The 27,421-nt window shown below is 39.4% G+C and overlaps 1 protein-coding gene across 1 annotated transcript in view; it reads left to right on the top strand.

The window, feature by feature from the left end:
• LOC108889050 (voltage-dependent T-type calcium channel subunit alpha-1I-like) overlaps window positions 1-27,421 on the top strand; it is a 121,802-nt gene that overhangs the window by 7,994 nt on the left and 86,387 nt on the right. The window contains 2 exon segments of the mRNA XM_018685331.2: window positions 12,309-12,406; window positions 20,878-21,037. Of these exon segments, the coding sequence (XP_018540847.2) occupies window positions 12,309-12,406; window positions 20,878-21,037 (258 nt within the window).

The following is a 27,421-nucleotide window of genomic DNA, read 5'->3' as shown; positions in this document are numbered from 1 at the left end:
CATCTTCTCTTCCCTCAATGCCCTCTGCAAACATTTCAAGAATCCCTGATGAGAACATGAAAGCAGTATCTTAGTTTTTTAATTAAGATTCAAATAATTGTTTAAATATTGTATCACAAGAAAATGTATTTTTGTTATAGCTGTATTAGATGAATTAATAAGCTTCTCCTTTCTGTATTTTTTCACCACTGTTAACTGAACTTGCGTTTTTCTATCCTACACCTCCTTCCTCTGCCTCTCTCTTCATTCTCTGTTCTTCTTTTCCTCAAGAGAAGGTGAACATTTCTCATTCATTTTTACTGCCCTGGTTTCCTTAGATTTTCTATAGATTTCAAACAGTCGCCGGTGTACCGTTCCAGCCCCCAGGTTAGAGCAGATACTACTACTACCATCTTGCTTTCTTGTAATGTTTCATCTGGTCCTGTTTTCCCCTCTGATCCCACACTTTCAGCTCATATGTCTTCCCTTGCCCTCCATCTCCTCGGCTTTCCTTCAGTCATCCTCCTTTAAGCTGCAGCCACAGAGATCTGCCACCTCGTCTGTGCGCCAAACCTCAATACTCAGAGCACACGTTGCAGAGAGATACTGCCACCACCACCAATTACTCCCCAGTCTTACATCCACCACATGCAGCGTCTGTAGCGGCGGGGAGGGGGGCATGATAAAACGTTGCACCCTTGGGAACTAGTGTGCTACAAAAACAAACAGTAGGCGAGTTGCAGGAAAGGGATTAGGAGCAGCATGAGTTCCACACCAGGCTCTGCTTAGCTTGCCTGTAGAGCTGAACCAGACCCCTGCACGCAGTCAGATTGTATGGAACAATGTGTGAGTGGGACGTTTGCATGTGTGGACTGGTGTGGAGTAGGCAGGTGTCCAATATTGAAATCAAAAGTTGTTTTGTTTTTTTTTTTCCTTTCTCCCTCAGGCACAACCCTTGGCTGAATGCCTAGTTGTCATTTTTAATTTTTATAAACAAAACTCCCACTGAAAGCCTCACATATGTTTTAGATAGTTGCTATGTCAACCAATGAAGAAAATTATGCTTTATTGTTTAGGCGTTTTCATTTACTCTGTGTTGTGTATTTTTAATACCCCTCCCTCTTTCTTACTGGCTTGCTTTTGCACAGAATGTGTTTCAGACAATCTTTGAAATCTCAGCCAGTGTTACACTACCTGCTTCCCAGGTCTGTCCAGCTCCACTAATGCACAGTGAATTGTCTAAATATGTGGTAATACCCATTCAAAAACAATTCAGTTTTCATATTTATTGTCGGCATCACCTCATGGGCTTCCACATTATTATGATAAAAATTATGATACAAAAATAAATAAACCAAATAAATGAATAAATGAACATATAAAAGAAAATCATGTGAAATATATGAACACACATTGGTAGACCTACTAACTATTTCCTGATGTTGCGTCTCACTTCATGCCCTTTGGGTTCATGGTGGTGGTCCAGCCCAGGGTGTTGTGTAAACAACCCATGATTATGAAAAAAGTGGCCTGCACTCTGACTTAAAACTATAGAATATAAGCTATTCAGGTACACAAAAGAATCAATTTTGTCAAGAGTCAAGAGTGCAAACCTGTCCTCACTGTTAATGTGTAGAAGACAGTTTGTTTTAAGGTGCTCAGGGAATCCTTGAAGGACAAGCTGCTAATGGATCTAATGTGTCTGTACAGCACATGCACGTGCACATGCATGTCCCCTGTTGCACATACTAGATATACATTATACAAACCCACTGAAACCTATGAAGCCAGAGTCAACCAACCACAATGAATACATTTCCATATTCATCTTCAGTCTTTCCTCTGAGGTGTCTTCCAGCTGAGTTAGTGATGGCAGCTCTGTTACGCACAATAAAACCAGGGCCATAGGATATCTGTCTCTCCATATTCAGATCTTCTGTATTGCGATTATATATACAGCTGCTCTTGGCCCCTGGTTGCAGTAATAACATTGCTTCCAATGAGTGACACTGATCCTAATTTGTCGGAGCGCTGCACCACTGTATTTGCCTGGAGTGGAGTAGCCAGGGAAGGATAGGGAGAGGGAAAAAGAGCATGAAGCAAAAGAAGGCATTAGAGTGATAGGAGTTTGTCTTTTTCTGCCTTTAGTCTTTTAGTGTTGACGCCTTCCATTATTCAGCATTAGGGCTTTTGCCTTGCCTGCATGAGGAGATTTAGTTCTAGAAACATTTTTGGATGTGAAACTGCACTGGAAAGCAAGAAAAATCTTGGCAGAGTTTTAACCTTTGAGTGAATAGTGAAAGAATGAGTTTTCCTCAGTGGTAAAGAACAGATTCAGGACAAAGAATAAATATTTAGATAAATGTTTAGAAATGTTTGTGTGACTGAAACTGTAATCCTCCTCCATGATCCTCATGTATTGTATGCTTGTACTTGTGGGTATGTGTCTGCATGTGTGTCCATACTGTACATTTAAATGTGTGTGTGTATGTGTGTATCCTTTTGTAAGCGTCTGTCATCTGTGGTAGCGTTTCGAGAGGCTATCTGTGAGCACAGGCCCCAGCTTTACACCTCCTCTCTCAGGATCCATTCATTCTCTCAGCTCCTCCTCTCTCCCCTCACGCCCTCTATCTGTCTCCAACACTCAGCAGAGGGAGCAGGAGAGGAGGTAAAGACACGCTGATGTGTTGAGAGAGCATGAATGAAAAATAAGAGCAATGTAGCAGAGGAAAGGGAGGCACATCAAAGCGTATTAGTGGAGAAATGTCAGGGCTCATAAATTTACACATTTTACGCTCTAAATGCATTCTTATCAAACCTATTGTAAGAGTGACAACCAGGACTGCTGGTATGTCCTCTGTTGCTCAGGCTGTTGCTCGCTTACTCGAATGATGCTTTGCCATTTTGCTGCACCACCGCTGTTCACTGAGCAATCTGAGCCAGCTAATTGCTTGCTTTAGTGCCGGTATTGTTATAGCCATAGGTGCTGGTTGCATGATTGGCTCCTGATGGGCCATGCTGCATGGAAGTTCAGCTGCTGAGAGATCCACCACAGTGGCAAATGACCCTGCGCTCTGCTGATAATTTTATTCTTGCTGGGCTAGAAAGACTTTTTTTAATGCTGTTAAGGGAGACTTAGAATTTTTCATTATTTATCAGCTTTTACAGCCACCTCAGATCTTAATACATGGTTTAGAAAAATAATAATGAAACCATGCTTGTTACTGCTATGGAATAAAGCAATATATACACTCATCATGGACAACAATAAAACCAGATAAATTTGCACATACCGTCATCAAGATAATAGTCTGTGTCACATCAGTGTCACACAAAATTAAGACTACAATCCATGACATCTGTTTCTTCTTTATTAGTGAACGATTTTGCTATTCGTTCATTAAAGGTACCCATTTAGGATTTGTTTGTTTTTCACTCCCACCATCATCAGCCATTGCCAGAAATTCTAATGGTACATCACCATATTTAAAGTGCAGCACTAATTTTACATATGAAGTTTTATTTGTTTATTTAAAGTCTAATGCAGTTAATGTTTGGCACCCTACGGATATCACAGCTCACAAACACTTTTTGTAGCCAACTTAGTCCTTCTGTTCTTGGAACTTTCACCCCTTCTTTCTTGTGGATCACTTCAAGTTCTGCGATACTGTATTTTTCAGCCGTGTTGCACACACTGCAGTTTTAAGATCTACCAACAGGTTTTCACTGATGTTCGAGTCAGGGGACTGTGAGGGCCTATCATGGTGGTTTTTAGGTTCTGCTGTGGATTAATGTTCTGTTGTAGAAGCCAGCCTCTTTTCAATGTTTTGACTAGACTGCATTCAGTGCAGTGTGCAGTGTTCCCTGTGCCATTAGCTGCCACACAACTGCAAACAATATGTCCACCCCCATGCTTAACACTGGGCAAGGTGTTTTTCTCATCAAATATTGCTCCTTTTTTTCTCTAAACACGCAGTGATTGTGGACAAAGAGCTGAATTTTAACTTCATCTGTCCTACAGCACTTGTTTCCAAAACAACTGGCTCATCCAGGTATTGCTTCGTAGACTTCAGGCGTTGATGTTTGCGACGTCTTAATGGGAGTTTTTAAAGGGGCTACTGATCTGTTTCTGCAGTGAACATTTTTTTTTTTTGGACTGGGCCATATGTTTCTCTCTGCTCTGGTATTGTTTTCATGTTGTATGAATATATGTGCTTGCATTTGTACACTGTAAGTGTGCAGTCCTTCATATATCAAACATATGTATATATCTTAGGTGCACCCCCCACTTATGTTCTGAGCTGCCAAACCTTGTACTGCATGGTGTGGAGAGCAGATGGGAGACCATAATTGATCCCAATCTGCGTTGGCAGAACTATATTTACACATATATCAAATGTTCTCCCTCTCCTTTGACAGAAATAAGTGCTGTTGTCGCTTATAGTTTTATAAAGTATTGGATCGAAGCTGTCATCGTTCTTGGATAAAGTTAAAAATATCCACTCATTCTTTTGTTTACTTACTTTATGATTACCTGGGTGCATTGCAATGTGTTTTATTATGCAAGGCCATGTACTCGATATTCATAAGATCACACCAATGACACCAAAGTGACACTGGTAAATCAGATCATTCTGAAACACTGAGTGCTTGACATACATTACAGAATGAAAAGACAATTTCAAAAAGACACAATTTCCCTCAAAACAGCAGCTTTGCTCAGCTTGAATTCTTCTTACTATTGGCATATATAACACACCAAGTGGAGATGAATATTTCATGGCAGAAACCAACATCCTATTAAAAAAAACAATATGTATGTAATAATATTGTACACTGAGTGAGCTGATTATTTTGGTTTAATCATGACATAATAGCCAAAAATAGCCTTTTTCATATTATGTTCTGTCTAGCTGTGGGTTGAGTTTTTTGTATTGATGAAGGGATTAATTAAAACAGCTAACCAAGTGTTTGTCTGGTAATTCTTGTGATTGCTATCCTTGAACTTGTGGTCCGACTCTCCAAGGGGATCCTTACTAGTCTGCTGTCTGCCCGAGGTATTGAACTGTGGCAATGCTTCAGTGTTTGTTTTCTCTTGTATTGACCTTCACTTGCTGTTTTTACATTGGTGCTGTCCTCTCTAATATGACAAAAGTCTCCTTTTATCAAAATCAATAGATTCTCCTGTTACACGACCAGAGTGGCTAACAATGTGATAGAGGTGAATTCTCTTGGTAGATAAAGGGGTTTGCATCTGATTGTCAGACTCTTGAGGTTGAACAAGGCTTTTCCAAACCCTGTTAGGCACTGCACCGCCTTTGATTCACGCAGCACAATGCTACTTTGTCATTGTTTTAAACGCATCTACCATCCTGTCAGCTTTGAAGAGAACTTCTACCGCTGAAGTGCTGAATCAGGCACTCTATCATCTAGTCATTACTCAGTAAAACAGAAGAGTCTGCAGCCTTATTGAGAACTGAGAAAGAACGCCAGCTCATTTTTTTCGGGAAATTAGGAAAAAGTCAATAGGCAACTAAGCAGTTTTTGAGTTTTTGAAATCTCTGATCCCACTGTTTCTTTAGGTGTTTATTAACAGATCTATGAATGAGTTGATTTGATAGTGGAAGTAGTTTCCAAAGGTTCAAAAAGTCCTTTGTTATCTGTAACATTTGCTCAAAGTGGGCAGCTAGGTCATTCTGACGAGAGTGCCAGAGTAATTAAGCATTATCAAAAACTGTATAAAGAGCACAAGGTATAAAAATTAAGGACAACAAACCCTGCAAACATATATATGAGTATCAATAATGCTCAAGCCAATGAGTAGATAATATTGTAAGATTTTGCACATATCAGTATTTGCATATTTCAGTTATATGTGTTGTAATTACACAGATTACATGTAAGTATCAGATAGCAGAAAGTATAGAATAAGTAGCAGAAGAGCAGTTTATGTTATACAAATCAGATTTTGTCATCCTTTGTCCCTTTTTGTATGGTCCATGTAATCAATGCACAGAACACAAGAGAAAACACACAATGACAGAAGCAGACAAAATTAGCATCATGATGCCAGAGGATGACTATATCTTGGATCAACATAATGTGGTGTCATATGTTCATGAAGCATGCTGCAGCCATATTGCTTGTGCCTGCAAGTATTGTCAATCATTGTGTTGACACAAACAGCAAGAGAGTGCATAGTTTTTAAAAAGCAGTCTCTTAGTACCAGTGTATTTTCTCATGCATTGGTAGTAAATGAGTGTGTCTCTGTGTGTGCATGTATATATGTGTACACTGTAGCTATACTGTACATTTGAATACAAACACTAATTTGCATCACATATTTAATGCAAAGGATGACTAACATATATCACATGTTTGATTTGCTCAAGGCTATTCTTGTACATTACATGTATGTGTTTGTGTGGTGTGTGTTTGGGTGCACATGTTGTCATATATGCTCATAATTTAATTAGTTTAAATTGGCAGATGATGCATGAGGTTATTAAGTTAATGATTCTGAATAGTTTTTGACACCAAGTGTATAGTAAATGAAGCCTGGGGATCAGTCTGGTATCATACAGCACCAACTGTCTAAACAGATGTGTGTGTATTAATGCCTGAAACTATCTGATAGTTGGAATGTCATATAACATAATTAAATTGGATTTAGGTCTAGAGCTGTTTCACTTTTTGAGCAGGCAGCTTACCAGTTAGATTACAGTAGTTGGCAATGCTGGGCACCTTTAATAGAACTTGGTTAGTCATTTGCCTTTGGTGCTGGTGTGTGTGGTGTTTGTAGGGGAAACACATCCCCTTTGTACTGAACACAGAGTACTGATATTGACTTCAAATCTGAACACATACAAATGCATTCCTTAAAGTGTTCCTGTAAACCTGGCTCAGACACGTTGCACTATATTGTGCTGGATTTTAATGCACCTCTCACCTATTTTCATATTTACCTTGTTCAGTTTTGGCACAGTCCAGCTTACTAGGACAGAGTCTTACTCAAGGGTGTATTTGCTCACAGTGAATTTCATTTCATAGTACCTTTAGTTTAGTTATAAAGTCAGATGCTTGAATATGATGTGTATCTAACAGGAGGAGATGGGGAGAAGTGAGTAGAGAGATGTGACCATAGCGGCGTCAGTAGACAGCTGGCTTTCATCTTTGACAAGATATTCACATGTCTATGAATATAACACACACACATGCACATATGCATACACACAAACACACACACACGCATACACAGGGACATGTGTATGAGCATCTGTACCCAGCTGGAGGTGTAACAGTAGCTCATTAGAGCTCTGACACCACAAAACACACTGCAGAATGTAAGAATGGAAAATAATACACGCAGAAAGAAAACACACACACACACACACACAGAACAAACTAGATAAGGAGGAAAAAAGAGGATGGAGTGAGAAAAAGTGCAGAGATAGAATCTAAGTGATACTAAAGACAGAGACTGAAGAGTTTGTGATGTGGAAAAGTTAGCAGAGAGGATGAAAGAGGAGGGCAAGAGGGAAAATGTAAAGAGGGAGAAGAGTGAATCAGAGCTTTGGTAGATGTGTGTGTATGAGAGTGTGTATGTATTTTGTGCACACGTGTCTGTGTGCATGTGTGCCACTCGATCTTCTCTGACTTGCAAACCACTTCTGGGACAGAAGATCTACTGCATCCATTAATCTCATTTTAATAATTGATGCCATCTTCTCCAGAAGGAGTTTGGCCTGGTCTGTTGGCATAAAATGAGACATTTAGCACTCTCTAGTAATTGCCATATTAGTTTATTCTTGCCTATTAGACTAGTGTACAGCCAGTGGAATAGCCTAAATGTACAATATCTATTCAGCTGTGTCATTGTGCTTTCCAGGGCCATCCACCGCCCCATCACCCATTAGATAGCTTTTTGCTAATATGCCACACCTAATGTGACTGAAAACATATGAACTTTGCTGTTAATGCTGGTGAGCTGTAATGTGATTTAACTTCATGCAACTCATGTTGATAACAGTGCTTTCACTCACAGGTTTAAAAGAACCATTAAGTTATTAGAACACAGCTAATTTGGCAGGTAAATGTAAAAATAGAAAAGGTATATTGCACAGGAAACACAGAGTATACAGACAGTAACAGAGGGCGAGGGATGACATGCTGCTTTATGCATTAACATGACAAGATAAGATAAGATCATTAGAATTTAACCAGCATCTCATAAAATTAGTTTTGGTAACATTTTCTGCTTGGAGATGATTACTTATATCTCTCATTATTCTTATGGTTGTGTTTATTAAAAAACAGACATTATTTGTATCGCACTCTGTTGATGGAGTGCAGTGTTTGACACTGACTGATGTGAATGTGGCTTGTGAAGATCACTGCACCATGGCAAAAATAATTAACACAGTTGGAAGCACCACATTCATTTGATTGAAATTCAGGAAAGAAATTTGAGTGGTGTGAAGAGAGGCGCCAAGCGGACACACGACCTTCATCCAATTTCTGACTTTAATTTGCAACTTTAATTTGGCCCTCAGGATTCTTGGGTGTACGGCCAGTCGAAAATATAACCCTGTGACTTCATCTTTAAATAAGAAAAACATCTAGTTTGCTTTTCTATTTGAATCTGAGGCATTTAAAAGTGAGTTTTAAAGGCAGAAATCTCAGAACCTGAGTGATGATGGTCAGCTGCAGTTGTAAAGCAAGAATTTAAGCAAATTACCAAGCTCTACTGCATGATTTGTCTACAGTACAAATCTGATGGCTTGGTATTCTTTATTGTTGGACTTGTATTAAAATAGAAGTGCAGCAGTTTGCTTTGTTTTGGGAGCAAGACAACAGCTTTATGTGGCAGCAGCTGGTTTATCTGACCCTTTAGGACATGCAAACAACGACAATATTCTTATAAAAAAGTCAGTTAGAAAGGAATAAAAAAGTAATTTCCACTTTGGCTTTGAATTTTGAATTTTACACTCAACACTGCAGATGTGATCATGAGTCCTGTGTGGCATTTCAAAGTTCTCTCACATTATCTTCAACATTCAAAGCTTCCCCCTCCAACCAGCAGGGCAACCCTGGAGAGGAGCTCTCCCTCTGTTGCACTCCAATGGCTCCTGAGAGAATATTTTATAACACTAACTTCTGACAGTACTTTATAGGTGGGGGTAAAGTAAACGGCAGAGACGGAGCAGCTCCCTGAAGTGAGGAGACACCAGAGAGAAAACCTAGAGAGGAAAATACAATGTTTCAGAACCAGTTTAAAAAATCCACACCTGCCCCTCTAACACTGCTTTGGAACAAAATGAATCTAGTTCCTCCTTTGAAATATTCATGAAGCTGTTTGGTTGGAGAGCAGTCCTAAGTCAAACACAGACAGACACTAAATTTAGTTTGACTCTTGTGTGTCTGAGAGTGACAGCCTGTGTGTATGTGTCTGTGTACTGTAAGAGTGTGTGTGGGTTTGCAGCTTATGTAACTACACTCTCCAGGAGTGTGTGTGTGCCTTTAGTGTGTTTTAGTGTACTTTTGTGCACGTGCGTGGCCTCTGTGTTCTGATTTGACACAAGTTTGTGAGAGCCCAGAGTCTGCCCCGAGCACCCTCTCTACTTTGTGTGTGTGATTGTGTTTGGGTGTGAGACAGAGATTATCTGTCTGTACATCTGCTCAATGTGTGAAAAACAAGGGTGTATCAGGGGTAATACTTTTTCCATGTGTGTTACTGTTCCCGTGTGTATACTAGACGGTGTCTAACAGTGTCAACTCATACACATTGTTTGCCAATGTGTATGCGTTGTGTCCATGTAATATTGTGTGGCTGTGACCAAAATGAGCTGTCTTATCTAAAATTGCTGCAAAAAAATTGCTCAAAATGACAGATCCCCATTATGTCCCCCTGCACACTCACACAAACACACACAGACACCTGCTCTGTTAACACACTGAAGCACAGTGATTACAATAGCAGCGCTCTAAAAGCAACGCTGGACTGAGTGTTAGTACAATTGTACTCATTTCTTTTACTTTTCATATTTTTTCTTTGTTGCACCCTGTGATCTTGTATAATCTGCCAAATGTGAGGTCTTTTTTTTTGTTTTCTTCCTCTTACGGTGGAAGTGGAAGATTCATTCACGTTGGTCTCTGCTCCCTCCATAGAAAACTACCTGTCAAATCAGATCATGGTCAAACACTGAGAAGCTATCCTCTCTGGTCACTCACGTATATGGCTGTATCCAGGTACTCTGCGAACTCCGACCTTACTTTTCATGGTCGGTGTATTTTACTAGCACGGTTTTGTCTGATTTGTGGGAGAGCTCTAGCAGAATCAGGGCTCTGTCGGCTCCTGTCACTGCCAAGGTTACACTAACACGCCGGCAGCAGGAGAGATTCATATTTCATGGCTCACTGAGTTAGATCCACACCTTATGGATGTTTTGAAGCATGTGCAGCACTTTGGTCATTGGACTAATGGCTGCTTGCTGGACTGCAAAGAATAAAGCAAACTGTTCTATTCACGTGTTTCAACTTTGACCTAACATAGCCGCACAGTGCAGCTACAAGTTTCAACTCCAGCTTGAGAATGAATTACAACTCTGGGAGCACCTTTGCTTTTCCAACTTGACATTTAATCGAAGTTGCCAGTGCCTATATTTTCTCGAATCCTGGCAGAACTTCAACATGTTTTTTCTGTTTCCTACCTCCTGAGTTACTCCTTTTGTAAAATGTTAATGTTTTCCAACTTTGAAACCTTGCAGGACTCCATTTCAAACCGTGGACCTCCCTCTGGAACACCAGCAAATTGGGGGATTTTTATGTTTCTTTCTATTCCACTGTAATTCTGCTGTCAACATTTTTTAAAAGTCTCCTCTTCAGTTGCATAGGTCGAAAGGTCACGAGTGAATAATTGGCTGGGGATTTTCAGACACTTGAAAAAAATCACCTGGTAGGCTCTCATTGAAATGAGCTTGTCATCATGCAGTGGTAGAATATCTTTGAGTAGAATATTTGTGTGAAGTACCTGAAACTTGCCTCAGTTTCTTGTACTTTTCTTTCCCACATCTTGACAACTCTCTACCCCCCACCCACCACCACCCTCCTTCTCAGCCTGAGAGCAGCTTTCTCCAGCTCAGCCAGGTATATGCATATCACTAGCCTCTCTCAGTCTCTCTGTTCCTAACACTGTAATTATCTCCAACACTTGATAAAACCCTCAGGCTCTCTCCCTCTCCTTCTCTCAATCTCGTTTTATTGCCATCGTTATATTGCACTTAATCATCCCTTGGTGCTTTACTTGCATTGGGTTCTGATCTCTCTGTCCTCATCTCACACTTTCCCCTGTCATCCCTCTGACTCTTTCTTTTTCTCTCTTTCTCTTTCTGACTGTCCTCTCCCTCTTTCATTGCACTTTCACTGTCTCTCTTCTTGCCATTCTTCAGGCAAAGTATGTTTTCCCTATATTGTCAGCCATAGGCAAAATAGCAAAATCCTCACTCTTTGCCTCCCTCCGCTGTCTCTTTTATTCCACATCTAGTTTTACTTCAAGCTTGTTTACCCCCCCCCCACCTCCAAAGGCTGCTCCTTCACAAAGCTCTGCTTTCATCTCAGATGGTTGCAGGTTTAATCTCACGCCTCTCATTCTTGTGTGCGCCTGCAAACTGACAGGATACACTTTGATGCTTTCACTATATGTACTAAGAGGCATATCCAGTTTTCAGGGATGCAGGAGGCCTACTGTACTTATTCACTCGTACTTTGACATCTTCCTCCATCTGTGTCAAAATGATGGAACGCCTGTTTTTTTTTTTTATGCTACTGCAGCACTCTTTAACTTTGCCATGCAAGGTGAAACACCTACACGCATATATATTCACAAACTAATCGATGGTTGTGTTGTCCTGTGGTACATTTCTAGACATAGAGGCAGACACTTTTTGCAGGCACAATTAAGATAATGTTACAAAGTCTTCCACTGACCCCTGTTTCTTTGAATGTCTTGCTTTATTAGGTACACAAATCAGCTCATTTATTCATATTAGGCTCAGCACAGCAGGAACTCAGCTGTGAAAAGGTGTCTGCTGCTTAGGCTTTTTAATAGGAACAAATACAGAGGGAGGAGTACATTATCATACATTCAGAAGGAGTACATTATCATAAGTTATCATAGATTCAGAAGTTGCTTCTCTGTGATGAGTATATGGGTAATACTTGTTGCAGCTGTTGCTAGCTTTTCGTTCTCTTTGATACCCCTTATAGACTGTAGACATGTGGAAGCATTTGTGTTGTTAAAAAGTTCTGCATGTTTTCTGTGTGTTTTCCAGGATGGTTGAATACTCGCTGGACCTACAGAACATCAACTTCACTGCCATTAGAACAGTGAGAGTTCTTCGGCCTCTCAAAGCAATTAACAGGGTGCCAAGTAAGTCACAACATCACTTCAGACTGTACCAAAAATCATTAAAATGGATTATGATATAGATCAAAGTGAGAGTGAACTTTGGTTGCCAACTCATGATGGGCTTCCTTAGCTCTGTGTTAATCACTGAGTTGGTGCCAACATTGACACATCATCAAATGACTGTCTTGCTGTGTGTATAAAAGAACTGTTCAGCTCATGCTAAACAGAAAAAAGCTGTTATATGTATGATAAAGTAGAGATTAAAGGATGGTCATTAATACAATGACATCATGCATGGTTCTTATTCAGCACCATGGACAGCTGCCTGCCAGAGAAGCCAGCCCAGTAGTTTGGGTGCTGTCCGAGGTTCTGAATATGAGTCATTGAGCCAGAAATACCTCAACTGTGAACTCGTTCAGATTAGATGGTGACAAGCTCCACTTATCACTTGCTGGAGTGAGTGGGATTGGGCTCTGGGCTGATTTTTAACCACTGTAGTGTATAATTTACCATTTGATACACAATCTGCATTATGAACAACAACCTACTGTAACATAACGTAACCATTCCATAGTAAACATACTAAACCCCCCCAGTAGCATACTTTTATCAGCATTACACAATCTCAGAAGTGAAGTAAATAGGGAAGGCAAATTTATTTGTGTAGCACCTTTCAACAACCCATCCATCCGTGGCTGACTCATGAGATTATTTTGCTTAGTAATTAGTTAAAGCAACTCTAGTATCTAACAGTTTCCCTGCACAAGGATCTTTCTGGTTTCACACAGATGACTCTGAAGACATTTTTTCTCTTAAGGGTAGCTATGAAGAGGCTGAGAATTCACCTTAAAGGTCAATGCATACATTTTCATCAATTTCAATGTTTTATGTGGTTGAATATTTATTAAGATGGTGTGAGACTCGCACTCAGTTTTAGATGTGTCGACTTTTTTAGAAAAATTTGGCACTTTTATCCAAAGTGACTTACAAGTAAGGAACAGCACCAAAATGTCAGTACAATAAGAGACACTGAAGTGAGTACTAAGTACTAAATCTGTTAAATAAGGGAAAGTGCAATGAGATCAACTGAAGGAGTGCACTGAATGTGCATATTAAGTGCTAGTTAGGCATGTTAGGGTGTTAAGTATTAGTCTTCAAGAGCTTCTTGAAGATAGGGAGGGACGCTCCACTCTGATAGCACTTGGGAGCTCATTCCGCCACCAGGAAACCGCAAATAAGAGCAGTCTGGACTGAGAATGCCTTTTATACAGGGATGGTGATGCCAGACAGTGTTCCTTGGAGGAACGCAGTGGCCAAGAAGGAGCATAAATCTGTATGATTGAGTTCAAGTCGATGGGTGCAGACCCAGAAGTCGCTTTGTAGGTAAACATTAGTGACTTGAATCTGATGCTGGCAGCTATAGGCAGTCAGTCGAGGTCAAAGAGCAGTAGAGTGATGTGCACTTTTAGGCTGATCAAAGACCAAAAGTGCCGCCACATTCTGAACCAACTGTAGAGTTACACTGTACGTCAAGGGAGACCTTCCAGAAGGGCATTGCAGTAGTCAAGGTGAGAAATAAGCATGGGTTTAGTTGAAGGTGCCATTTGTTCCTGCATGTTGATATGTCTGAAAGACAATATATATAATTATTGATTGTCTGAGGTACAGACACAAGTACTCTAAATTCTTGTAATAATTATTGTGCAGTTGTAAATTTGTTTTAAAAGAAAGCTAATACATCAAGTTTGGGTTGTCTTTAGAAAATATTTTTCAGTTGTGTCATCACCTGTTTCTTCAGTTGTTACTCATTAGTTTGACCTGTCATGTGACCTCCTTTTTCATCATTTACTGTAAATGTTCTGTTTAAAAATGAACTGAATGTGTCCAAAAACAGCCCCTATCTTGTCTTATTTTAAGACTAGATCTGAACGTGGTGTGTATGGTTCCACCTTGCTGGTATTGTTGGTGCATACAACAAATGTTGCAGTGCTGATACTATGCCACACCATTATTCATTCTGGAGCAAATGGGCCACATGAAGCCAGCATTATTGTAACTGTAGCACCATACATGCATCACGAACCTGACTGCCAAATACAGCCCAAATGCCTCATTGTCTTGGCTGTAATTATGTAATTTTGATTGTGTACCTGTTGTTTTCATGAGCTGGCCTGCTGGTGTACAGGTGCAGTTGTGCCTGTGAGCAAATTGATTTTGTCTTATGCATTTCAAACAGTGATGGAAAGATTAAAATTAAAAAAGAAAGTCCAAACAGGGAGGTCACATTTCATCTCTGCTCTGTCATCAGATACTGTTATAATAACCATCTGTACAAGTAGTTTCATCCAGCATGACAAAACCAATTCCCTGTTCACAGGGCTGTTTAGATTTCTAAAAAGTAATTGTCATCCACAGTGAAGCTGTTCTAATCCCGACCAAATCTCCTCATCACCCAAACCCATCACTGAAGCAATGATCAGACGTCACTGAAGTGTTTTGAGCGCCCCAAACCCACCACTTCAACTCAGAGAGTGCTGCTTAGTCTCTGTCCTTTTTGATGAGAATAATCAGAGCTTGCTGCTAGTTGTTTTCGTGCTTTATGTGTCTAAATTGCGCCTAGCAGGCAATCATTTTAAGAAGCTATGAGTACTCTCTAAGTCGGATATGCTGGTACTTGAAGTTAATGTTGTTTTGCTTCCTTTATAAGTATAATTGCTAAACCTCCCACTGCTCATAAATCTGCAACATAAACTATCAGAATCATTTATTTTTTTCCTCTGTGAAAGCAGGTGCAGCCAATTTGGCTGGTCACAGAGGAATGTGTGTTGATATCTATTTGGCGCAGCATATATACACAACATACATGAACATATCGCATGTGGAGAGCACTTAAATATGTTTTCACAGGGAAGCCGTTAATGGACACACTGTCAGTTATCTGCATGTCAATTCTTTGTCCATTCTACTACTCTCTTCACCTTCTTTTTAATTTTTTGTCTTAAATACAAAGATCAAGGTGAAAAGAGAAAAGATTTGTCTGTATCACTTTTTATTATCTTTTTCTCTCTGTGATCTATTATGTCCTTCTCTCCTCCATCACTGCATTCCCTCTGTTTTTCTTTGCATAATTCCTTCACCTTATGTATCCCTCCCTCTCTCCATAAGCAGAACAGTAACAGTTCTTCCATGCCCCTAGAGAGTAGTTTGTTTTGACAGGAGAAATAGACAAAAGTCATGTTCTCCTCTGCTGAATTCTGCATCAGCAGTCAGGGAGGCAGAGTTGATCAACTGGAACAACCTGATCACAACAATGCAGGAATACACTGAGGTATTGTAATGGCTTAGTTTCGAGACCTGTATGATATTGGCTCTTTGCAAAAAATGCAAGGAGTTACCCTCAAAAGGACTTTGGAATTCCTACCACAGCTGTTCCTCTAGTGTCCACAACGATCCTCAGTTTCCAAAAGACTGAGCTCATCGCAATGTAGGAAACTGTAAGAGGAGTAGAAACAAGAGTGAATAGTTTTTGATGAGAGTGAGTGCCATTTATTTCTCATTTCCTACTGATAGTTAACATCTGTTCCTTTTAACTATGACCATCGTTAGCTACTGCAATAACCAAGTAGTTAATATTTTAACTCTCACAACAAATGTGTAGTAACCATAACAAAATAGTTATTTTATCCCAAACCACAATCTGTTCCTTTATTTTTTTTTAGATATTTAAAAAAAAAATCCTTAACCCTTTATTTGCCTAAACCTGAGCACACCTTAGGTATGAAGCACTGTCTGTTTAGACAATTATTTGTCACTATTTTGGAAGGCACTGACAGATAATGCTCTTCTGTCAACACGGACATCAGATCAGAAAATACAATGTAGCCTCTACCAGACACAACTCAACCATGTTTACTTTGGTTTTAGAGCTGCTGTCAGAACAGAGACGTTAACTTTATCAGAAACAAACTATTTTAGTTAACACTGATGTCTGCATTAGTTCTGCACAGGGTGCTCGGTTGGTTTGGTGCCTTAACTTAACTAGACCTTAATCACAGAAGTGATTATTATTGCTTGTGATTTTTTGGAACAGGCATATCATTCACTGCCACTTGAAAACAATCTCAAAAGTTTTTAAATTGTTAAACAGTATCTGACATAACATAAAATGTTCCACTATTTGAGTTTTGCACAGCTGTAATCTGGCATTTCTATAAGTGGAGGAGACTTTTCTTTCCTTTCCTCCCTGGCATTAAAAGGCCAATGTGTTATATTGGTTTGTTGTATCTGTAATGTTTTGTTAAGAAACAAGCCAGAAAAGAGGCCACATAAGAAAGTCACCAAATACTTCATATAATTCAGGGATAAAAAATAGATCCTTTCACACTAGATTGATGCTTTCTATGTGGTTTATTCAGCAACATTTCAATAAGGACACAGCATCTGAGCTAAGGAAAGATAAAGGAGAAAAAGAAGCATGGAGAAAAAAAGAGACAAAGAGAGACAAATGAGTTAGGGAAGAGGGGATTATCCAGCTCCATGAAAGATAGGTGAAGATGGACGAGAGGAAGAGAGGGATGATGAGAGGAGAGATGTGGGGGGACTCAGATGAGCAGGCTATTACGATGATAGATAGAGCTGAGGAAACAAGTGCAAGGGATGGAGGGAGTCATTGGATGAATAGAGATAAAAATGAGCGAAGGGCAGAGAGGCCAGAAGACCAGAGAGAGGAAGGTAAGATGAAGAAACAGGTGATTTGATCATAGAGGAAGAAGATGTGGTACAAACACTCCACTCAGTTTTGATTTTTTATTTATTTATTTATTTTATTTCTTGGTAATATGCAAGTGAATTGACCAGCATCTACCCCAGCAGTCATTCATACACGCATGCACATGCACACACACTGTCAGTTTCCCTCAGACCTCGAGTCTAAGGGAGACAGCTACACACACACACACACACACACACACACACACACACACCATCATGGACTCCTGTGTGTGATAGTGTGTTTACTCTGCGTCTGTAGTTTCAGTGTGCCAACTGTTAATACAGGCTAAGGCTGAGGAATAAAATGATGATCTTTTCCTTATGTAGCCATGGTGGTTGTCACCATTCATGCTAACTAGCCAGAGGCTCTTCCAGCTATTCCTACAATAAAGAAAATGAATTGTTCCACTTGCTGTTTGTTAGGGGCTATTGGAGGATTCTTTGGTGCACAATTCTCACCCCAATGTTCAGTGCAAGCACAAGAAGCAGTTATCCCTTTAATAGAAGAATTATTTGTTAAGGTGTTGGTTCTGATTGTTTAAAAAACAAATGACTTCAAATGTCAAATCATCCAAACACATTGTCCAACATGGCTCAGAAGACCATAAAACCTTTCGTGAACTAGTGCTGAATAAGTGTATTGTTTCATAAATCAAACTGTTGGTCATTGTTGTTGTTTGTTTGTTTGCTTTTTTCATTTCCTGAAACTTAGCAGTTATGGACATGCAAGGTTTCTGCCCAACAGCAAGGTTAGGCTTTATCAAGTACTGACAGGGCGAAAAACATAAATATGTATAAGTGTCAACTTATTTTGTAACCTACAAAAAGGTCAGTTTATAATAAACACACTTGTGTGCTGCAGCAGTTCCCGCTGCCAAAAGCCAGTTATTTCACTCGTCTTTATTTGTTGGATGAATAAAGAAGCAATTCTCTTCTTTATTAAAGACAATTTACCACAGAGCTCATCTCAGGGGTAATTCAATCTCCATGCTGCAGGAGAGACACAAACACAGAGTCACAGAGGCTTCACTCATGCATATACACAAACACACCACCTTATGCACACACACTGAACAGGCGATATACAGGGACACAACCACAACCAGTGCAAAGCCACACACTTGCATACACACACTTGTAGGCAAGTACTAACTGAATGTGCACACGTACTTGGTAGAGGATGTGTGAAGTGAGCACAAGAGTCAGTTAATGGGACGCTAATGGAAATTATCCAGGCCTCGTTCCCACTGGCCACAGCTTAAAGGACTTGGCCTGTTTACTGCATTACCCACGATCCCCCCTTGGGAGATGTCCGTATTAGCAGCCAAGGTAATGGTCGTCAGCACATTCTCTCTCTGCTGTGCCTCTCTTTTCATTTATATTCTGTTTATTCTCACTTCTGATATAGTTTGCACTTTGCTCATTTAGTTTTTCTTTGCTCCTAACATTTCCCTCCCCCCATCTGCAGCTGCTCCCAGAGTCTGCTGTAAATGATTAAAATGATCACAGCTGCCTTTTACATAAAACAAACATTTCTTGTTCTGTTTAGTCAACACTTGGTGATCTCCCATGATCAAATAGCCAGGCTAATGCTTTTTTCTAATAAAGAGAATTTAATTTTACTTTCTGGAGGGAACAATTTAGAATCTTTTCAAATTTTAATCACATCATAAACAAAAAGCAGTTATACACAAACCTTTTATGTTTATGTACCTTTAGCATTTTGCCTTCTTTTTTCCTACTGTTGATTTAATTGGCAACATTCTCACATTTAGGTTGTTATTGCAGCTCTATAAGCTACAGCTGACTTCAAACAGACTTAATCATTGTGATGAAATAAAATGTATTTCAACCTTCTCAAAGGAAATTGCGTTCTGTGATGTATAATATCTGGAACCAACCACGGTTAGATTTCAGTTCTAGTTCAGTTCACCTCAGTTTAATTTAGTTTGAATCAGATCAACTAACTTGATTTGAGCCACAAATAATCACATCACTACTAAAATATAGTGCTAAAGCAGCGTTATTAACAGAAATTAAATGCTTTATCAGGGGCTTTTTGCAAATCACTCGACCCTTCCCGGCAGTGAGAGCTAACAGTCTGAAGTTTTAGGAATTCAGTACCCACAAATCATTAAATATTAACATCAAAAAAGCAAACTTGGCCGAGAATACTGTTCACCCAAGGTCATGTGTTGTGTTTATATCAAAAGGATGAGAGAGGAAGGAGATCTTATATTTTCCCCAACAAAACTGAAATCTCGCCTTTTAAAGGGGATTTAAATTCTCATGAGACATGTTCCTTTTCCAGTTATTTGGCCCCCTGCAGTACAAAAGAACATATTTCACATGGGGGATGTAAAGTTAGAAAGTTTCCTCTGTTCCTAATAGACATACACGCAAACATTTGAAATATAGCTATACTTTTTAATGGTGAAATACACATCAGTTAAGTATCCAGGTGTTTAAGGCTTGATCGCTTCCTTGTCTTCTGCTTCTTCAGACTGAATCATTTTAAATCATCACATTATTTCGGACTAGGTCTGAGTACCAACTGCCCACTTACCCCTGATTAGTCAGCTAAATGCTGTATCAACTCTCCATCTATTTTACAGATAGAATTTAACCCCTGGTTTAGTTTCCTCATAGAGATCAAAGCCAAAGTAATGGGCCGTGGGATCACAATTAGTGTGGAGATTAAGGATTGATTGGCTAATTATGATAATTCAGCGGCTTATGTGGAAATGGCATAATGTGTTAAATTTCTGCATATGAGCAAGGCAGTGGGGGGGTGAGAGAGAATGTGTTTATGTGAAAGAGAGAGAGAAACGTAGTTAGGTGAAAAGATGAGAAATTGAAATTGTGTATTTGTGCATAAATGATACATATACATCTTTGTGTCTGTTTCCCCAATTAAATGGTAACTCCTGTGCTTTTAACCTGGGCCTTATTTTCCACATACTGTATTTGATACAGGATTTAGCCTCTTGCTTATTTATTAACACTTTCTCAACGTGTCTTTTATACTTGACTGACACCTTAAGGCAGCAAAAATATAAATCAGTTCATGACTCCTGACACACAACAATGTGTCAGTGAATGACCGCTAAATTGTTAGGTATACTGAGAGAAAAAAATGAGTGTTTAGAGCTGACTGGTCTGTCGGACTAATGAGTGTGAGGTTTTGCTGTGTTCCTGTTCAGTAGCTGCCTCTGTCAAAGTCTAAAGGTCCAGTGCAAAAGGTCAACAACACTGTCCAATCTCAGCAACCCCTTCAAGTGTGGAAGAGAAAACGTTGGCCTGAATTTGCAGGACACAATTGGTTTAACCTTTAATAATCTCTGTACCCTTAGTATTCCCAAATCTGCTGGGCATTGGTAAAATAAGTAATTCACATAAATGCAAAGTATAGTTGAGTCTGCACAATGTTTTATTGGTCCCATTAAAATGTTTTTGTCAGATCAAACATCACACTGTACACATATCTGAAAACAACAAGAGGCAACAGGTGTCTGTCCTTGAAGGTGTTTGGCTACAAGCTAAGGCAACTGTGTATGTGAACAGTGAAATAATCAGCCACCTCATCCCAAGATAGAATAAAATACAAATGAAAAAACAACTAACAAAAAGATGATGATAAAATGTAAAGAATCCGATCCACCTCCTGAGAGTTGGGTCTATGTGACATGTTTCATGAGACAAATGATTTTCTGTCTCTTTAGGCATGCGTATCCTGGTGAACCTGCTGCTGGACACTCTGCCCATGCTGGGTAACGTCCTCCTCCTCTGCTTCTTCGTCTTCTTCATCTTTGGCATCATCGGGGTGCAGCTGTGGGCGGGCCTGCTGAGGAACCGCTGCTACCTGGAAGAGAATTTCACGCTGTGAGTCTCTACCTGGTCTGTGTGTGTGTGTGTGTGTGTGTGTGTGTGTGTGTGCGCGTGTGCATGTGCGTGTGTGCGTGCGAAAGAGCTTGGGGGAGAAATAGAGTGTAAACAGTGTGATGATCGAGGGTCTGTGGCGTGTTGGTCTGTTAACTTACCACTTATGTTTTTGGTGTCTTGCCCTTTGAGTGTGTACAAAGTTATGTGATGGACATGTTTCTATCGATCTAGTATGTTTTCATAATACAGAAAGTATGCCTTTATAAGAATACACTATGGCCAGAACATGTTCTTTTACCTCAGTGTATGTGTGTGTATACATGGGTCTGTCACCTCTTCTTATTACCTGCCTTCCCTCAGTGTGAGTCTCGAAGATTAATTACATCATCTCCTCAATTTACTGATATTACCATAGAAAGAGATGAAGGCTCTCTCTGCATCTCTCTCTCATGTGCTAATATAATGAGGGTGATTGCAAACCAAAATTTGCACAAAGCAAATATCATTATCTCAGAGTCAGTTCTGCCACTTAATTAAAAACTGACACTCTTTTTCTTTCACCTACCCAACCCTGACAACCCCCACCCCCCCTCACTACCTGTGCTACACTCTACATAACTAACATTGCTGTATTTTAGTGTAGATAGGCGATTGGGTAACTGTGTAATTCTGAAGAATATTTCAGCAAAATAAAATAGAAAAGAAAGAAAGGCATTGGAAAGAAAGCAATATGAGGGAAAATGAAAATTCTTTCAAAAGAAAAATGCATGAAGACAACCAGTGAACACTCATGAAGAAATAAGGAACGTTTTATAATATTCTCCCTCTAAACAAACCTTGGAGCAATGGTACCTCACAGTAATTGTATAGTATTTTATGAAAAGGGGTTTACAGTGTGCAGACTAAAGCACACACAGAAAACAGATTTTTTTAAAGAATATTTCAGTCTAACAGCAAAATACATTTCTTGTCCTTTCTAAACTTTCATATGGCCGTGATTCATATTTCAGTTTTCTGACCTGGCAGCACAATGTTTAAGGTTTAAGGTTTTCAACTGATTGTGGCCCAAGGATCACCATTCTGAATAGACCACTGCTGTGGGGTGTGGGGAGAGGGGATTAGATTAGCATAGCAGTAGCTAGTTCACCGCTCAGACATTAACTGTTACATTTTAGAGACTTTTAATTTTTAGAAAAAAATGTGTATTTGTACATGAATTTGTATATTTACAGTGAAACTACGTTATTGAATGCATGGAATGCATGCATTTGAAAACCCCTGGTTTAAAGGATTTAAACTCAGCTCAGGAACATTTTTTGGTTAAAAAAGGTTGGGAAATGATTGTAGTCGTGATTATTTGAAAGAGACATCAACAGCAATCTGTGATATTCTACTTTTTCAACTCTCTTCTTTCTATCAGAGTTACTTTTCTTCCAAATTAATCCTCTGCAGCTTCACTTAGGAGTTTCCAGGTCTCTCTGCGGGGCCCAGACCCCAAGCTGTGCAGTGAAAAATATTTCTCGCTTGGTTTCACTGAATCTGCTCCTGATTTCTCATTTGTGAAGACAAAGCTGGACTTGCTGACCTGTTTTGTTGTGTTTGTCCAAGGAAACAACTTTTCCCACAGCTGTGCTCAAATGGCTTTAACTTATAGTTTTGTATCATCCTTTCACTGTCACACACACATTAACAAAGTTATCATGCACGTTACTAATAACCCCCTACTGTGCACACAATTAGTCTCGCATATTCCCTTGCTCATACACTTTCCTAAAGTACACACACACACTAACACTTCCAAGAATGACTGGCACAGTTATTCATGCACACACACACACCCTCACAGACCCCCTCCCACTGATGCACACACACACTATTGAATATCCCCAGCAGGGTATCTGGGGTTTTGGAAGGTCTAAGCTTTAGGATGCTAATAATGTGATCCAGGTGTACTGTACCTTTAACTCCCTGCTACCTCTAACCTTTACAGTTAGTTTTTTCTTTTCTTTCTTTCTTTCTTTTCACCTTTTCACTTCTTTTCCCTTTCTTTGGGGTTATATCTTATTTTGGTGCATGTTTGAGAGCATTATTGTTGTGATAGAATTTTGTGATGTTTCCAGAACTAATGTTCTGAATCCCAGTTGGCTCTGGGCTGTTTATTTTGGTTGAAGTGTCAGAAATTCAATTACTCTTCTGTCATGTCGCCTCGAAATCAGAGGAGTGCAAATGCTGTTGTTGATTTAGGCCGGCTACCCCTACACTCTCTGCTTGTATTCTTCAGTAGCACAGGGATTGTGCTCTTGTTTGTGCGTTTCTGTGTGCACAGTAGCAGAAGCAACAGCTGTCACTCAGATGTCAACATCCTTCAACTTCTACCCATAAAATTCTGCATGTTTTGGTGATTTCACGCAGCTGCTTTTGATGACATTCTCACACACTGAAACACCACAGTTCCTGGAAGATAAGTCACTAGATACAATATGATGTGATGGTAAGGCTGAATGATTTCTAGTTTTTATACCAAAACTGCAATTTGAAAGAGTCCAATTTTAAATCACAGGAGCTGAGATGCAAATGAACAATGTAAAGCAATGAGCAATGTAAATACCAGTGGAATCTTGACATTACTGAACCTGGGAGGAACGTAACAACAATCAACAATTTTTTTTTCAACTCCCCCCCCCATATCTTATGTGCATATATGGGGATTATACTTTATTTTATTAGTCTATAATTTCCTAATAATTTACTGTGATGTTCCCTGGAAAATAATAGGGAAATTTCAGGGACTGCTCCAATGGAAACTGTGTCCTTATCTGATGAATTACATGTTTAGTTAAAGACTAATTTAACATTTTTGAATGTCCAGCTGACCTGCTGTGCACTATGCTAGCTTAGCAATTAATTAGAAATAATTACTCAAAATCGTGTAGTAATTGAACACTGTTTTTATTTTCTCTGTAGTTTACACTTTCCAGGAATCTTCTTCCAAATTTACAGCTACATATTAATTACTTTCTAGGAAATCACCTCTCTGGATCATTTCATGCAGTTGGTTTTGATAACACTCACATCAGCCACACCAGATGGGAAGATAACTGATGACATAAGATCAGACAAGACAAAAATCACCACTGTTCACTAATCAGTCATGAATTTTGATGATTGTCCTTATGTCCCCTGGTAACAGCAAAAGAAAATAGCAAGTCAGAATTAGTAGCTGGAAGCTTAACAGGTGTTATTTGTTCCCATATATCTCTATGATTAAGAGTACAGCTAATAGCACTGTGAAAACACAGAGCTGAGACAATAACTGGAATTCTGTCTGTGGTGAGCGAGAGCCCGGGGAGACCAAATCCGCAGCCAAGCGTTTGATTAGGCCGGTTTGGCTGCACAAAGTAGTGGGCTGGACGACGCACTGCAGAGCCCAGAGAGAAAATAATGATCTGATGAGAAGCTTTGGGGGTAGGCCATCGCCATGGTAACCAGTTCACAGATGAAATGAAGAGGAGCTGTAATCATGGGATGTCCTGACCCACCTGAGTTAATTTCAGTAATGTCATCCAATGTTGGTGCAACACGTACACAAGCAAATTTCTTCTTTTGCCACATGATGCAAACCATGTGTGACGGTTGTAAATCAGACTGCAGAGTGTTTGCAGGAGCAAGAGCATGGGTTATAAAACACACACACCTTTGGCTGAAGCCTCTGCTGTCAGGAGTCCAACGTCTCCTCAGGTGTGAAATGACTGCTGCCTGTTTGACACTGCCTGGTGGCGAACGTAATCACCTCAGTATACAGAGACACACAGACAATGTCCAATCTGATAATGAGCTAGGCTGTGATATCTGCTGTCGCTCGATGTTGGTTCAGTCACAAGCAGAGGTGAGGATTTGTGGATGGGGTGTTTGATGGGAAAAAGAGGAGAATATGTGGGTGGATGATCACATTTTGCTGACTTTTACTTGCTGTGCTCAGGCTAGCAACAAGATAAAAATACCAATGGCAGAAACCACTGGTGATCAACAGGAAATCATACACTATCTGGGAACTTATGTTCCATGCTAGAGAAAGAGAAATTGAGAGGTATATGATATTATTATTATTTTATTTATTTATTTAATTAAATTTTTCATAATGAATTCTAAAATTCACATCAATCTGATTCAAGTTGGTAAAGCAAGTATTTTCTTAAGTGATGATTGTATCTATTGCATAACATAGTCACTTCTAGCTTCTAATAACTCCTGCCTGGCACCAGGAGCTGAATAAGTCTCTAATACCTGGGACTACCACACTGGTTGGTTGTCTAGGGCATTGTAAAAGCTATATTGTTACTTTCCCCACCAATTAAACCCCCTGCTTATGAAAACTTAGCAATATCTACTGCAGTTACTTTGAAAATGATTTGTTTATAAATTCATTTACCATCCTATGTATGGACCATCCAGTGAAAAAGATTCAGAAATGCTTCCAGAGGGGAGCTGCGTTTGTTGATTCATTATCATTTTCCACTTGAGAGAAGCAGTTAGACACCATTCTCCACTTTTATTTTGTTTGATAAACTGAACAGCCAGTCACTTGAGAGCCATGCATTACAACAGGAAGTCTCAAAAGTCTCATTTGTATGTAGCAGGAGTCAAAAAAAGTAATGTACATTCACAGAATTTGCTTTTTTCCCCTGAAGTTCATTGCTACACTAAAAACTGTTTTTAATTAGTGGTACACTGCAAATCAAATACATATTGTGCCTGTTGCTGAGATTTTGAATAAACCAAGAAGCATTTTCTTCTGGCTGCTTTGGCTTTGTGTTTGGCACAGGTAGGCAGCTTTGCTTGGCCAGGAGAGAAACAGGCCAGGGCTTGTTGCTTAATTGCACCCTGAGGAATAAAGAGCAATATAATAATAATAGTAATAACAAATAGAAAGCAATTAGACAAAAAGCAGTCGTGTTTAACAAATGACAAACTAAGACCAAACTTAAGTACTTAGAAGAGCACAAAAGACAAAAGGACATAAAATAACAGATTAAAAAAAGGTAAGTTAAATTGGTGGTGGTTAACTTGTGTAGAAGAAACTTCCAGGTCAAACCCCTGCCTCCTCAGACTTGTCAAATGTAGTTTTAATGGAGTGTTATATTGTACCACCTACACTAAATGTTGCACTGTAACTAGGTAACTTATCTCTAAATGTTCACGGTCTTTATTGATTTTTGAAAACTTAGGGGTGCTCATCAACAAGTTTACAAACCCACAGTCCAGCCATATTAAATTGTTCCAAGTTGTTATGGCTAAAGTGTTAGCTAACATTTGCCTCTTTTCCATATCCAGAGCTCATTTCGAGTAATGTTTCTGGTGACCTAACGAGTAATAGAACCTGGTTAATTGCTTCTAATGTTAATGTGAAGCTAAGCTAACTGTCTTGTGTCTGTAGCTTCATATTTAACAGATAAATCAGATTGTTGTTGACTTTTTCAGCTACTGTAACTATGAGCAAAAAATCTAATTATGCATTTTCCAAAATGTTAAACTACTGTATATCTTAAACATAGAAAATATTGGCAAATGGAGCTTTAACTATGCTTTTCTGGGATAACTGGATGTGGTGCATTTGGGTTAAGGATTTCTTTAGCCCTGTGAGCCAATATAGTTCTGCCATGGTGCAACTGAGGAAATTTTGGCTAGAATCAATTATGGATGGAAATAAAATATGAAGAAATGGAGACCAGGTCAAAAATATCCAGAGCTTCACTATAAACTTAACTGACGTAAAAAGGCTGCAGATCTCCTCAGGTCAGTGGGCTCGATAATAGCTTCTATTCAGCACAGCACAATGTAGAGAGAGAGAGAGAGTCAAGGCAAGAGATAAAAAAGAGCATGACAAAGACAGACTGACTGAGAGACAGGGTAGTACTCACAATGCTGCTTCCATCAAGCCTTCTCAAATACCAGGTCAGATGTAATTGCTAACCAACAGCTGTATTCATCTGTATCTCTTTCTCTGGTCTGCCCTTTAAATAGCAGCCTACTCTCAGATTAAAGTGTGATCACACAGAGCTTTGCTGCTCTCTGTCTCTTTAGCCTCTACCTTGCTCTTTTTGTAATTGCACAAAAAACACCTTTACTCTCTTTGCACATAGTAGTCTTTGTTTTTCTTGCCTTCCCTCTTTCAGATATTGATTCATTTTTGATTTTTCCTTCCGTTTTTCTTTTCTTGCTTCATTCCTGCCTTCCATTTTTCTCCACTACCTTCATCTACCCTCTTCCTCATTTTTTCCCCTGTGACTTATTTCTTCCCTTATTCCTTTTTCCAGGCATTTTACTTTGTTGCTCTCTCCTTTATTACATTTGTCATTCCTTCATCTGTCATCAGATACCTTCTTA

Source organism: Lates calcarifer, linkage group LG5 (genome assembly GCF_001640805.2).
Source record: "Lates calcarifer isolate ASB-BC8 linkage group LG5, TLL_Latcal_v3, whole genome shotgun sequence".
In the NCBI taxonomy this organism is placed as follows: Eukaryota; Metazoa; Chordata; class Actinopteri; family Centropomidae; genus Lates; species Lates calcarifer.
The sequence above is the reverse complement of the archived record's forward strand: the minus strand, read 5'-3'. Positions and strand labels throughout refer to the sequence as shown.